Source organism: Notolepis coatsorum (assembly GCF_963971535.1).
Source record: "Notolepis coatsorum genome assembly, chromosome: 17".
NCBI lineage: Eukaryota > Metazoa > Chordata > Actinopteri > Aulopiformes > Paralepididae > Notolepis > Notolepis coatsorum.
The window spans coordinates 9,349,449-9,364,400 of NC_140181.1; the positions used below are offsets into that span (position 1 = coordinate 9,349,449).

Here is a 14,952-nt window from a genome sequence, read left to right on the forward strand (position 1 = left end):
CTTCAGAACTTTAGATTCTTGTTGGACTGGAATAATTAGAATTATATACTTTTTTGTGTGTCTGACGGAGTTAACACAAATCAAGTTTCAAAGGGAAACATGTGAATTTGTTGAAAATGTTTTTCTATGTAGAGCCCGCACCTTTACATGGTTAAATAGCTCAGACCTTTCTCTACACGAATATACAACTCTAATCAATATAGTGTGCATTCTCAAAATATAATATTAAAAGGTGTTTTGTCCCGACTCTCAAGAATCAGTGGTATATTTACTGTTAGGATCTCTGTTTAACAGTACTGTATTTTGCATATCTTGTATGTCACAAATGTAACAGTACTGTGTACCTGGTCCTGTATGTCATGTACCCCACCTCCCACCCCCTCCTAATGTACAGTTTCCTCCCCCTCGTATGTATATACTTTAGGATTTCTGTTTAACAGTACTGTATATTTGCATATCTTGTATGTCACAAATGTCATGTTGTGTATGTCATAAATGTCATTATGAATTGAAAATGGGGGACCCTGATCATGTAAACAAGACGAAAGTCTTTCTCTGGTCTGCAATTGTGTGTATTGAGTCGTACTGTATTGTACCCATTCTGCAATCTGTTAAAATAAAGTTTTCAATCAATTGCTGATTGAGCCCCCCCCCCACGAGCTCCATGTAACGCGGAAGTGCAGTGGGTCTATTATCTTTGTGGCAACCGGCGCCCGTCAATCATAAAGCCCACCACCACCACGTGGTCAGCAGCACTGCAGGGGGGCGGGGCTAGACTCTGAGTTGACACTTTTGTTGGCGTCTCTCTCGAACATGTCGCGCTGCTGCAGCATGAGTGAGACATCATCTAACAAATGATTGATCTAAAATGCGGTAGAAGAAGTGCCTCGTCGCCCGCCGGTCCAGAAGAGAACACAACTGTTAAGTCTGTATTTCCAGGTGACCTTTGTGGGTTCATAGGTTAGTAGCGTTTGACGACGAAGAAGAGGAGGAAGTGGTGTGTAGTAGAGAAGAAGAAGAGCAGCTCGCTAAGCTAACGGGCAGCGTGTAGTCTTTTACCAACACACTTGCAGTTCCGCGTTCGGGTTCCGCGATCTGATTGGCCCACTGGCGCAGAGAGAAACGTCAGTGGCCAATCAGATCGCAGAACCCGAACGCGGAACTGCAAGTGTGTCGGTAAAAGACTACACGCTAACGGGCAGCTATCGGGCAGAAGAAGAAGTCACTGTGTGAACCAAGTTCTCTCTCCGCGACCACAACTAAGCGTCTTGTCGTCATGGCTTCCCTCGGCAATTCGGGGGCCATCTCGAGTACTAGTCCCATGGTGATACTGGCCCCCAAAACCAAGACCAAGAAGAAGCACTTCGTGCAGCAGAAGGTGAAGGTGTTCCGCCCCAGCGACCCGGTCCTCAGTGTGTTTATGTGGGGAGTGAACCACTCGGTGAGTCGGTGCTGCTGCTGGAGCCAGCTAGCTGAGAGCAACATGCTAACTAACACACAGCTGACCGGCTATCTGTGTCAAGTTCATTAACCCAACAACAAGACCAGGCTGTGTTGTTGTTAGCTGTGGCATGATTGATTGATTGATTGATTGATTGATTGATTGATTTGATTGATTGATTGATTGAAAACTTTATTAACAGATTGCAGAATGGTACAATAATACAGTACAGCTCAATATACACACAATTGTTAAGGGGATGCAGACCAGAGACAGACTTTCGTCTTGTTTACACATCAGGGTCCCCCATTTTCAATTCTGATCATAACATATATGACATACACATGACATACAGATAGACAGACGGGCATAATCAAGTGTAATCGCATGCTATGGTTCGTTAGTGTGACATTCCAGTGATTGTAAACAAGGCTCCCGCCGTTGAAACATGCAGTCAAAATGAGTGCATTTATTTGTTTAGCTTTTTAGTACACAGTTGCATTCACAAATGTAAATGCTAATAAGTCAAAATGACGTCGTGACGATGCACGTTTGTTGTGAACCCTGCAGATCAACGATCTGAACCAGGTGCCTGTTCCTGTCATGCTGCTGCCCGACGACTTCAAAGCCAACACCAAGATCAAAGTCAACAACCACCTCTTCAATAAGTAATGGTTCAACCGTGACCGACGTCGAGGGGCGTGTTTCAAAACTAACTAACTAACTGACTGGGGGCGTGTTTCAAAACTAACTAACTGGCTGACTGGGGGCGTGTTTCAAAACTAACTAACTGGCTGACTGGGGGCGTGTTTCAAAACTAACTAACTGGCTGACTGGGGGCGTGTTTCAAAACTAACTAACTGGCTGACTGGGGGCGTGTTTCAAAACTAACTAACTGGCTGACTGGGGGCGTCAATACATCTATTGAATTTGCGCTCATCTGAGCTGCATAGTGTCCATTGTTTTTCATATATATATATATATATATATATATATATATATATATATATATATATATATATATATAAAAATGTGTGTGTGTGGCTGGCTGGCTGCCTGCCCACCACACTATCGGATGGGTCATCCACAGGCACAACTAGGGGGTGGTCTGGAGGTGGGCTATTCAACCTGGGGGTGGTCTGGAGGTGGGCTATTCAACCAGGGGGTGGTCTGGAGGTGGGCTATTCAACTAGGGGGTGGTCTGGAGGTGGGCTATTTAACTAGGGGGTGGTCTGGAGGTGGGCTATTCAACCAGGGGGTGGTCTGGAGGTGGGCTATTCAACTAGGGGGTGGTCTGGAGGTGGGCTATTCAACTAGGGGGTGGTCTGGAGGTGGGCTATTCAACCAGTGGGTGGTCTGGAGGTGGGCTATTCAACCAGGGGGTGGTCTGGAGGTGGGCTATTCAACCAGGGGGTGTTCTGGAGCTGGGCTATTCAACCAGGGGGTGGTCTGGAGCTGGGCTATTCAACCAGGGGGTGGTCTGGAGCTGGGCTATTCAACCAGGGGGTGGTCTGGAGGTGGGCTATTCAACCAGGGGGTGGTCTGGAGGTGGGCTATTCAACCAGGGGGTGGTCTGGAGGTGGGCTATTCAACCTGGGGGTGGTCTGGAGGTGGGCTATTCCCCTGCTTCCAAGAGGCAAACACAAATTGCAATAAAGAAAGCCATTTGTAGTAATTTCCTGCAACTTAAAAATATTAAGTACATTGTATAAGGTTGCACAATAGTTTAATGTTGAACATGAAAACACAAGCTTGCACACACACACATACACACACACACACACACACACACACACACACACACACAGTGGAACGGAGGACAGAGCAATCACGCATTATACAATGATGCATCTGTTTCTAAGCTGGCCCCAAGCTTTCACTTTATTTGATTTATTATTATTTATTTTCTTTTAAACCACATGGTGGCGCTGGTGCGTTGTCATAGTGGCCGCTGCGCCCCTAAACAATGGTTTATAGGGGCGCAGAACCACTATGACAAACACACCATCATAATAATAATAATAATAACAACAACATACATTTCCCCAAAACGGATACAATATAACCATAACCTTATTTAGTGTGGTTGTGAAAGGGTTAACCCTTTGTAGTGTGGTTGTGAAAGGGTTAACCCTTTGTAGTGTGGTAGTGAAAGGGTTAACCGTCTGTAGTGTGGTTGTGGAAGGGTTAACAATTTGGTAGAGTGGTAGTAAAAAGGGTTAACGGTGCGTTTCTTTGTAGTCTTTCTTGTGGGGAACGTAGAGGTCTTTCCCCACTGCTGGTGTGTAACGCACTCTGGCTGGCCACAGATCAACCTAGGAACCCATGGGAGACGCTGTAATAACACTAAGATAAGGGTCCAAACACAAGAAGTATAATGTCCCTGCAGTGCACGCGGCTTTATCGCCCTCTGCTCCAGGAGTACAGTGGGGAAGGTAATGTCCACAAACCAAGCAGGACTTGCAGCATACTTAATAACTCGCAGACCGGCCTCCTGTCTTCTATTCATAGCTCACAGACTGGCCTGTATTCTATTCATAACTTATAAACAGGCCTGTATTCTATTCATAACTCACAGACTGGCCTGTCTTCTATTCATAGCTCATAGACTGGCCTGTCTTCTATTCATAACTCAGACTGGCCTGTATTCTATTCATAACTTATAGACTGGCCTGTCTTCTATTCATAACTCATAGACTGGCCTGTCTTCTATTCATAACTCATAGACTGGCCTGTCTTCTATTCATAACTCATAGACTGGCCTGTCTTCTATTCATAGCTCATAGACTGGCCTGTCTTCTATTCATAACTCATAGACTGGCCTGTCTTCTTTGCTTGCCTTGTGGATACTGGTAGCATGTTCCAGTTGAATATGGCTCTATAGCGTGTGTGTGTGGGTGTGTGTGTATACTTGCACATGCACAGTACAGTAAATGTCAATTTTCCTCCCCATTTGTTTTTACAGAGAGAATCTCCCAGGACACTTCAAGTTCAAAGAATATTGCCCACAGGTGTTCCGGAATCTGAGAGAGAGGTTTGGCATCGAGGACCTGGACTACCAGGTGAGAAGAATCAATTTTTTCACGCTTTGCACTTCAAAAGTTCAATGTGAAAATGAAGATGTATTATACACTTCTCAGCAGCCTGCAGGGTTTTAATATTGCACCATCTCTCTATAAGCCTTGACTTGCAGAGAAAGTTGTTTTAACCCTTTCACTACCGCACTACAGAAGGTTAACCCTTTACTATCACACTACAGAACCGTAGTGTGACAGTAAAGGGTAGTGAAAGGGTTAACCTGCTGTCGTGTGGCAGTGAACGGGTTAACCTTCCGTATTGTCGCAGTGAAAGGGTTAAACCATTTGGTAGTGCGGCAGTGAACGGGTTAAGACATTATTATGCACCTGATTCTGCATTTGATCATACCTGCTGGCTGCTGCAACAGGTCAGAAACACAGTTCAGATGTGACTTGATCTGATAATCTTATATAATAATAATTATTGTAATTGACCTATCTCAAGCCCCGCCCCCTTTTCTTGATCCTCCAATCGTAACTGTTTCCAATTTGTGGGCGAAGGAACAGTTGTGACGGCAGGATCGGAGGGCGGGGCTTGAGATGAGTCAATTGAAAAGAATCCCCAAATGATGATGGTGGTTTACCTGCCAACGCGGCTGGCGACAGGGTGGTGACGCTCTGGTTGTCCTCCCCAGGTGTCGCTGACCCGCAGTCCCCCCAGCAGGAGCGCCGACGCCCAGGGAGAGGGTATCCTCCTCAACTCCTACGACCGCACCCTGGTGATCAAGCAGATCTCCAGCGAGGACGTGGCCGACATGCACAACGTGCTCTCGGAGTACCACCAGGTACTGTGGCCTGCAGGGTATCCATCCTACGGGGTTATACCGGATTATACGTCCCCATTATGCCAGATTATACCCAAGTATATCGGATTATACCCAAGTATACCCCATTATGCCAGATTATACCCCATTATGACAGATTATACCACATTATGCCATATTATACCCAAGCATATCCGATTATACCAGATTATACCCAAGTATACCCGATTCACAAGGTCCCGATTTCATTTCAATAGGATATTGATTTTGATTAGGCCTGGTGGTGCTGGTTTCGTGGCGCCAGAACCTGCCATTGTTGTCTATAGAGATGTTCTTTTTTTCAACTGAGTTTCCACAGGAGTTGAGCAGAAACTCTGCCCAAAAGGCAAACTAGAGACACCTGTAGGATGGGGACAGGCACACTCGAAATAATGTTTAGACAACATCTTCACACGTCCACAGAGAATAGGCATGGATTAAAAGATTTACGAATCTATTATCGGAGCGTTCAAATGAACACAATTCGATGTAGACTTTCACTGGACTGGATGGTTGACTCTAATGACTCTCACGGACAGGGTCCGATTCATGAGATGAATTCGGATCGGTCACAAATATGGTGCCAGGGAGAATACGCACCACCAGGAAACTATATGACCGAGCCCAGCACAGTTCGTGGCACAAGTCTCCATCTGTCATTTTTCAGATTTTTATACAGATTATGAAAGTACAGAATGTAAGCTTTCAAATTATGTGTCATGACAATATTTGAAGGAGATATGTGTAGGCCTATTTGAATCTACCGGTAGTTAAACCTCAAGTCTCAGAGCAGAGAAAAACTGAGAAAATCCAATCTAAAGTTTGGCTGCATTTTTAACACCTTGGCAGTCAGGTACTAGGTGTCACAAACTGCCTTTTTTAAACAAAGTTTTTTTTTTTTTTTTTTTTACTATTTAGAGATACTATAACTGTTAGCTGTTACAGTAAATATGTTCTTAAACATTCAAACTGTGATAATATGGAAAAAAAAACATTTCATTAATTTTCTCACAATCTGACTTCCAGACATGAGTCTCTTACTGCTGGGCCCGGTCACATAAAGATCCACAGAATTATACTGTACCACATACACACGCATGACTATCCATGCAGCTGTTTACTTGTCAGTGTTTCAGTCGAGCACATCTGATTTATGTCTTGTTCATGCAATAGCAATCTTTTCTGCCAAAGTGCAAACTGTGGCTTGCCAGTTTCAGGTCAGCCCAGGCCAGTTTCAGGTCAGCCCAGGCCAGTTTCAGGTCAGCCCAGGCCAGTTTCAGGTCAGCCCAGGCCAGTTTCAGGTCAGCCCAGGCCAGTTTCAGGTCAGCCCAGGCCAGTTTCAGGTCAGGCCAGGCCAGTTTCAGGTCAGCCCAGGCCAGTTTCAGGTCAGCCCAGGCCAGTTTCAGGTCAGCCCAGGCCAGTTTCAGGTCAGCCCAGGCCAGTTTCAGGTCAGGCCAGGCCAGTTTCAGGTCAGCCCAGGCCAGGCCAGTTTCAGGTCAGGCCAGGCCAGTTTCATGTCGGCCCAGGCCAGTTTCAGGTCAGGCCAGTTTCATGTTAGCCCAGGCCAGTTTCAGGCCAGGCCAGTTTCAGGTCAGGCCAGTTTCAGGTCAGCCCAGGCCAGTTTCAGGTCAGCCCAGGCCAGTTTCAGGTCGGCCCAGGCCAGTTTCAGGTCAGCCCAGGCCAGTTTCAGGTCAGCCCAGGCCAGTTTCAGGTCAGCCAAGGCCAGTTTCAGGTCAGCCCAGGCCAGTTTCATGTCAGGCCAGTTTCATGTTAGCCCAGGCCAGTTTCAGGCCAGGCCAGTTTCAGGCCAGGCCAGTTTCAGGCCAGGCCAGTTTCAGGCCAGGCCAGTTTCAGGCCAGGCCAGTTTCAGGTCAGGCCAGTTTCAGGTCAGGCCAGTTTCAGGTCAGGCCAGTTTCAGGTCAGGCCAGTTTCAGGTCAGGCCAGTTTCAGGTCAGGCCAGTTTCAGGTCAGGCCAGTTTCATGTCGGCCCAGGCCAGTTTCATGTCAGGCCAGTTTCAGGTCAGGCCAGTTTCAGGTCAGGCCAGTTTCATGTCGGCCCAGGCCAGTTTCATGTCAGGCCAGGCCAGTTTCATGTCAGGCCAGTTTCATGTCGGCCCAGGCCAGTTTCATGTCGGCCCAGGCCAGTTTCATGTCAGGCCAGGCCAGTTTCATGTCAGGCCAGGCCAGTTTCATGTCAGGCCAGTTTCATGTCGGGCCAGGCCAGTTTCAGCTAAGGGCCAGTTTCAGGTCAGCCCAGGACACAGACGACATGTTTAACACTGTGAAGGATAATGACTATCATCAAACCCACCCAGCACCGGTACCCTGGTTTGAAACATCCAAATCTCTTTTTTGCTAACCTTTCTTTGAACCTCTTTCACGAAAGCCCATTAGAGCTTCTGCTAAAGAGGTCCAATTTGAGTGCCGTCTCGAGGGAAGGAACCGCGAGGTGACGGGAACAGACACAAATAATCAGACGCACGTATTTTTAGATTCAACTTCCATCTAAGCCGTGCGTGTCTCTGGCGTATGAAGGGAGATGAGGCTGGTCCTCAGCTAGGCCATATGAAGGGAGATGAGGCTGGTCCTCAGCTAGGCCATATGAAGGGAGATGAAGCTGGTCCTCAGCTAGGCCATATGAAGGGAGATGAGGCTGGTCCTCAGCTAGGCCATATGAAGGGAGATGACGCTGGTCCTCAGCTAGGCCATATGAAGGGAGATGACGCTGCTAGCTGCTATGGGGCGACAGTGGCTCGGGAGGTAGAGCAGTCGTCTGGCAATCCGGAGGTTCCCGGTTCGATTCCCGGGCAGCGTGTCGATGTGTCCTTGAGCTAAGACACTTAACCCCTAATTGCTCCCGATGAGCAGGTTGGCACCTTGCAAGGTTGCCTCCGCCGTCGGTGTGTGAATGTGTGAGTGAGTGAATGTGTGAGTGAATGGGTAAAATGTGAGGAACAAATTGTAAATCGCTTTGGATAAAAGCGCTAAAAAGGGCCATATGATTGAAGGCAGATGAAGCTGCTAGGCCAGGCAGCCCGGCGGTTCTGTTGCTTCTTCCAGTGCACGACAGTAGGATTTGACTAGGCGTGGGTCACAAACAGACGGCCTATTGTAACATCGGGTGTTTAGAAGTTATTCACATTTGCATGTCGACACGTCTCTAAGGTCATGTAACTGGCAGTGGGCTAATGCTGTTGGGTCTCTTTACACTGTTTTTTTTTAAACAATGTTTATTGGTATTTTTTTTTTTTTTTTTTTTTTTTTACAGCATCAGTTCAACAGTTCAACAACCATACAAAAGGAAATGCTGCCAACTGCCCCCCTCCCCGAGTTACAGAAAAATAGATACAAAATACCCCCCCCCCCCCCTGAAAAAAAAAAATCAATATAAAAAAAATAAAAAATTAAAAACTCTAGGCCAGACCCCCCCTCCCCTCCCCCAGACTAGGACCTCAACAAATTCAGTTTTTTCTTTTTACACATTTTGAGAATTTAGTGAACCCAGTTACACCCGTCTAACAGGTGCCCATACTTCTACACCAAACAAATATATATCTACCGTTACATCTTTTCTCTTCAAAGAGCAACTAATAACATTTACAGTATCATTCATTGCAATATATACCCTTCAGAAAGACAAAAGGGAGCTTCAATAATACCCTACATCGTCAACCTACTATGTAATCTGCTCTAAGTATTGCCTAAACCCAGCCCAGCATTTATCAAAGAGATGTCGTTTTTTCTTAAGATTGAACATTATTTTCTCTGATGCCATGTATGAAGAGATTTCCTCTTTACACTGTTGCCCCCCGGGTGTCGTGCTCGTGCCAGAATTTTTCTCCCATCCCAATTCCACGGTGCCAATTCTCTCCTCCCCTGTCTTGAACGTTGCTCGCATATGCCCCCCACTGGTCGGTTGTAGGGAGGATAGAAGCCTTGCATCACGTGTGTCCCCTCCGATACACGAGGAGGCAGCCTGTCACATCTTTTCACCTGCCAGCGCGGACTCTCATTGGCGAGGTGTAACGTGTGGGAGGCTCACACTACCCCCCCCCCCCGTCATTTCCTGTCTCTGCTGTGCAGGCGTCCCCCAACCGACCTGTAGGAGTCGCTGTCCACAACGTCCAGATTACCACCCATCGACTTCCCACCCGCTAACTCTGCCAATTGAATTAGTATGACGGGCTGGCCCAAGCCGGAGGCAACGCCGACAGCCGGAGTCGAACCCGGTGTCTCTTGTGTTGGTGACGAGCGCAATGTCCGCTGCGCCACCCAGCCGCCAGGAGTGAACATTCTAAAGATGACGTCACAACGGCCACGCCCCTTATGCAGAGCCGCTCTACGCCTCTGTCACACAGCCTGTAGGATAAGCCTCTGTCCCAGCTTGCCTTATAACTGTAACAAATAAAATAAAATAAAAAGTAATTTGTAAATCCCGCAATCACAGGTTAATGTCCCCATTGGCCGGACAAGTCTTCTTTAAACAAGTCAAGAAGAAACATCACAATAAATCGAGAACAAAAAACCCACGTGAAATCCAAAATGAATGTAAAATAAATGAATGCAACACTCCCAGACATACCCCAGCGAAGGTAAGGAAAAACTCACTAAAAACCTAGCAATATGTGGAGGAGAGAAACCTTAGAAGGGCCGTTTAAGGGGGGATCCCCCTTCTTGGATGTCGGTGATAGTAGTGTTGCTATGGATGATCGATGGGTGGAGAATAAAACAGGCGAAATTGTTGGTATGTATGTACATATACGTGTAATAAAACACATATGTACATGCAATAGCAACTGGGGTACATAAGAAAATGTTTGAAATATTTAAAATTAGGGCTGTCAGTTTATCGCGTTAATTAGATTAATTAATTACACAGCAAATTATCGCGTTATGAAAATTAACTCAAAATTAATTACAATTTTTTTTTTTTTTTTTATATAATTTTTTTTGTATCTCATTCATTCCATAAGAATGTAGAATACACATTTACAGACTTTTTCTTTTTTTAATATGGCCCATTTGCATGTTCTTGGTATCTGATTCTAGGGACATCTATGAATCTCAGGGAATGTATTCCCAGTGTCAGAAATACTGTGGGCTAGATCCACAAAGAATGGATTGCACGGTGCAAGTTGCACCCTTACTTACAATTCATTATGAATAAAAAATGGGGGACCCTGATGTAAACAAGACGAAAGTCTTTCTCTGGTCTGCATCCCCTTAACAATTGTGTGCCATACTGTATTGTACCCATTCTGCAATCTGTTAATAACATTTTCAATCAATCAATCTGTGCGGTGATTGATTGAATGAAAATTTTATTTTGAGTAAATTGTAATGAACCAAATGAGAATATCAATAATTTTTTTTTTTATCTTTGACTGAATAACACCATGCTCAAATTGACCAGACCTGAAAAATCTAAGCAAATTAATAGATGGAAGATGATTAAACAGAAGGTTTTGTAGATACAGTACTGAATTCTGCCATCCGGACACATGCAATTTGAAATATGATTATAGAATATAGAATATCAGGCATAAAATGGTTATGCGATTAAAATGCGATTAATTAGATTAATTAATTACAAATCCTGTAATTAATTAGATAAAAATGTTTAATCCCCTGACAGCACTAATTTAAATAGAATAGAGCTAAGCATAGGGAAACGAGCACTAGTATGAAAATAGGATAAAGGCTAAATGTCAAGGCTCGGAGCTCATATTCCGTTTGCACATGAGTGTGTGTTCCGTTCTGATCCATTTGAAGTATGGGGGGCGACGTAGGGAGGATCGCGGATCTCTTTCAACAAGAACTGACCTCCACCACCTAATTAGTTTGAAAGACAAATGTGGTAATAATGACTTTGAATTGCACGTTATACATAGTATCACAACAAGTAACCAAATATTAAGCTTATCTGGACATTTATGAGTCATGCAGTGATGGTTATCAGGAAGCTAAACGGACTGTTCTTTCTGCATAAGGAAACCATACCTTTTATGAATGCGTTTCCATGGACACGGTGAATAAACATGGCTGTATAGGCGCTGTGAGGTGAAATGATTTAACTTGTTTCAACACATTTTTGGTTCTATTATATTATTATTATTATTATAGAATAGACAAAAAAAGATGGTGAACAAAAATTCATATAATATTATTTATTCAATATTATGTTCATATATGAATATGAGTATAAGTAGCATGGTGGTGAGGCGGGTCAGACCGGGGTTATTCTAACCCTCCTAGGTGGTGAAACAAGAGACATTTATTTACCTGCCTTATTTTAAGACATAGTCACTTGTTTATAGAAAGTTCTTTCTCTTCATTCAAGTGAAATCATCTCACCCTATTGGCAGATTTATAGACTTTTTAAAGATTTCAAGACTCGATACACGGTTAAATAACTTGTCACGATATAAGACGTGTGGAATTGGCAGGCTGTGGTTATGTGGCCTACATTAGACTGGGAGGGAGATGAGAGAATGGTAGCTATGTGTCGAGGCTCTGAAAGAGAACATTGTAATCCCAGTTCTTGGGTTGGCACCGCTGACGTTTATGTGAATTAACAGATTGCAAGTCATTTGGAAGACGCGCATTAGAAGAAGCTACGGTTTCACGAAGTGTGTGTGGACGAGGCCTAAAAGGTCTTGTACTTTGACACACCGCTCTGGTACTATATGGAATATTATGAAGATTCAAGATTGCATACCCTGTGTATACTGTTCATTTTGTATCCAGAGTTAATGATACTAGAGGGAGAGGGAGAGAGAGAGAGAGACCTGGCTTTAGGCAGAATCACCAACAGTGGTTTAAGAAGTTATTTATATTTCAAACTATTTGTGCACTAATTGGATGACATGATGTTGCACATGTTGTGACTTTGCATGTCTGGCATTTCCACTGCCAAGACGATGAGTTACAATGTGTCAGTCATGAATATGCAAATTGGCTACATTTCAACGTGGACTCATGGCTGCAGCCCTTCTCTTGCTGTACATACTGTACACTGATCCTTAGGGTGCTGCAGCCCTTCTCTTGCTGTACATACTGTACACTGATCCTTAGGGTGCTGCAGCCCTTCTCTTGCTGTACATACACTGATCCTTAGGGTGCTTTCACTGGAGTTGTGTTCAAGTTCAAGTTCTTTAATAGTTGTCATACAGAAGTACAGAATACTTTCATACAAAATGCTTCTTACTGTTACGCTCCAGAGACTGTGCTAGACAAGATAGTATCAAATAACATAATAACATAATATAGCATGAATTTAGAAGAAGAAAATGAGGTCACAGTGTTCGGTATAGACATATGTACAATGTTCTGAGTTACCATATAATATACAATACACAATACTATGCAGTGTACTAATGTACAGTACTATCTAGTGCAAAGCAGAAATGGGATGAGGTACAATTTTAGGTACAATTTACAGTAAGGTGTACGAGTTGTAGTGCAATCCTTCATCCATAAATATAAAGTGTGGGGAGTGGGTGCTACAGTGTGTTTGTTTAAAGTGGGTGTGTGCTATAAAGTGTGTGGAGTGGGTGCTACAGTGTGTTTGTTTAAAGTGAGTGTGTGCGTGTGGATGTGTGTGCTATGTGCGTTTGGTGGTTGTTGTTGTGTAGTGTTCATTCATTGTTCGTTTAGCAGCCTGATGGCCTGGGGATAGAAGCTACTTCTGAGTCTTTCTGTGCTCGCCTTGAGACTCCTGTATCGCTTGCCTGACCGCAGCAGTTCGAAGAGGCAGTTGTTCGGGTGACTGGAGTCTTTAATGATTCTCTTAGCCTTGCCCTTGCAACGCTTGTAGTAAATGTTCTGGAGGGTGGGGAGCCCCCCTCCAATTGTGCGTTCGGCTGAACGTGTCACTCTTTGTAGTCTGCTTTGGTCTTTTGCAGTGCTATTCCCAAACCAGGAGGTGATGTTGCCGGTCAAGATGCTCTCTATTGTACATGAGTAGAAGTTCTTAAGGATCTTCTGGCTGACTTGGAACTTCCTTAGGCGCCTGAGGAAGTAGAGGCGTTGTCGTGTCTTCTTCACCACACTGTTAATGTGTGTGGTCCATGTCAAGTCCTCGGATATGTAGGCTCCGAGGTACTTGAAGCTGTTGACTCTCTCAACCGGTGCCCCGTCGATGCTGAGGGGGCTGTAGTCCTTGACCCCCGACCTCCTGAAGTCCACAATCATCTCCTTTGTTTTGCTGACGTTCAGGGAGAGGCTGTTTTCCTGGCACCATCCCGCCAGGACCTTGACCTCTTCCAGGTAGGCCCTCTCGTCGTTGGCAGAGATCAGGCCCACCACCACTGTGTCGTCAGCAAAGTTGACGATTGTATTGCTACTCCGCTGAGCCACACAGTCGTGTGTGTACAGGGAGTAGAGGAGGGGACTCAGAACACAGCCCTGGGGGGCCCCTATGTTGAGGGTGATGGATGAGGAGGTGCAGTTGCCTGCTCTCACCACCTGGGGTCTGCCAGTCAGGAAGTCCAAGACCCACTGGCAGAGGTCATAGCCCAAGCCCAGGTCCCTGAGCTTGGCTATGAGTATGGAGGGGACTATGGTATTGAATGCCGAGCTGTAGTCGATGAATAGCATTCTCACATAGTTCCCCTGCCTCTTGTCCAGGTGTGATGCTGCTGTGTGCAGCACATGGGATATGGCGTCCTCCGTGGACCTGTTGGGGCGGTATGCAAATTGCAGGGGGTCCATGTTGATGGGGAGGGAGGAGCAGATGTAGCCCTTTACTAGCTTCTCAAAGCACTTCATGGCTATGGAGGTGAGAGCTACAGGGCGGTAGTCGTTGAGGCAAGCAGGCTTGGATTTTTTGGGTACAGGGATAATAGTGGACTTCTTCAGGCAGGTGGGGATGACAGCCTGTTCTAAGGACAGGTTAAATATGTCAGTGAATACTGGGGCCAGTTGGTCGGCACAGACTTTTAGGACGCGGCCGGGGATGCCGTCCGGACCTGCTGCCTTCCTGATATTCACTTTTTTAAAGGTCCGCCTCACCTCATGCTCTGTTACCCTGAACACTGCGCCTCCATCAGCAGCCGACCCCCCCCCCCCCCCATTGCCGAGGCTTGTGAGCTGGTGTTGTTATTACCAGCATCAAACCTCGCATAGAAGGTATTGAGGTCGTTTGCTAAGGAGATGTCACTGTTCAGTTTGAGGGAGGCGCCTTTGTAGTCTGTCATCGTTTTGAGCCCCTGCCACATAGCTCTAGAGTCAGCTTGTTCAAACTGGAGTTCAATTTTATCCCTGTAGCGCCGTTTGGCCTCTGACACTGTCCTCCTTACGTTGTGTCGCGCCACCTTGTGGTCATTCATGTTGCCTGCCACTAGGCCGTCATTGTATGCTTTGGTGCGCTCTCTCAGAGCTTCACGGACGGATTTGTCTACCCAGGGTTTTTGATTTGGGTAAACTTTCATTTTGGTAGTGGGGATTGTTTCTTTCACCCTAGTACAGACATAGTCCAGCACTGTCTCCGTGTAGGCATTAATGTTATCTGTGTCGCGGAACACAATCCAGTCTGTGTGGTGAAACACTGACCGGATCGTCTCTTCTGACGTCAGATCCCATTTCTGCACCTCTCGCGAGACTACGGGAGTACTTTTAATTCTCTGTCTGT

General features: G+C 45.6%; 1 protein-coding gene across 1 annotated transcript in view; it reads left to right on the forward strand.

Moving 5' to 3' along the window:
- Positions 1-1,175: 1,175 nt before the first annotated feature.
- The window catches only part of pip4k2ca (phosphatidylinositol-5-phosphate 4-kinase, type II, gamma a), a gene marked incomplete at its 3' end in the record, with an annotated part of 66,628 nt that continues 52,851 nt past the window's right edge, over positions 1,176-14,952 (forward strand). The window contains exons 1-4 of the mRNA XM_084332689.1: positions 1,176-1,441; positions 2,012-2,109; positions 4,407-4,503; positions 5,154-5,303. Coding sequence (XP_084188815.1) covers positions 1,277-1,441; positions 2,012-2,109; positions 4,407-4,503; positions 5,154-5,303 — 510 coding nt within the window. The 5' untranslated portion in view covers positions 1,176-1,276. The remainder of the gene's footprint in view (positions 1,442-2,011; positions 2,110-4,406; positions 4,504-5,153; positions 5,304-14,952) is intronic.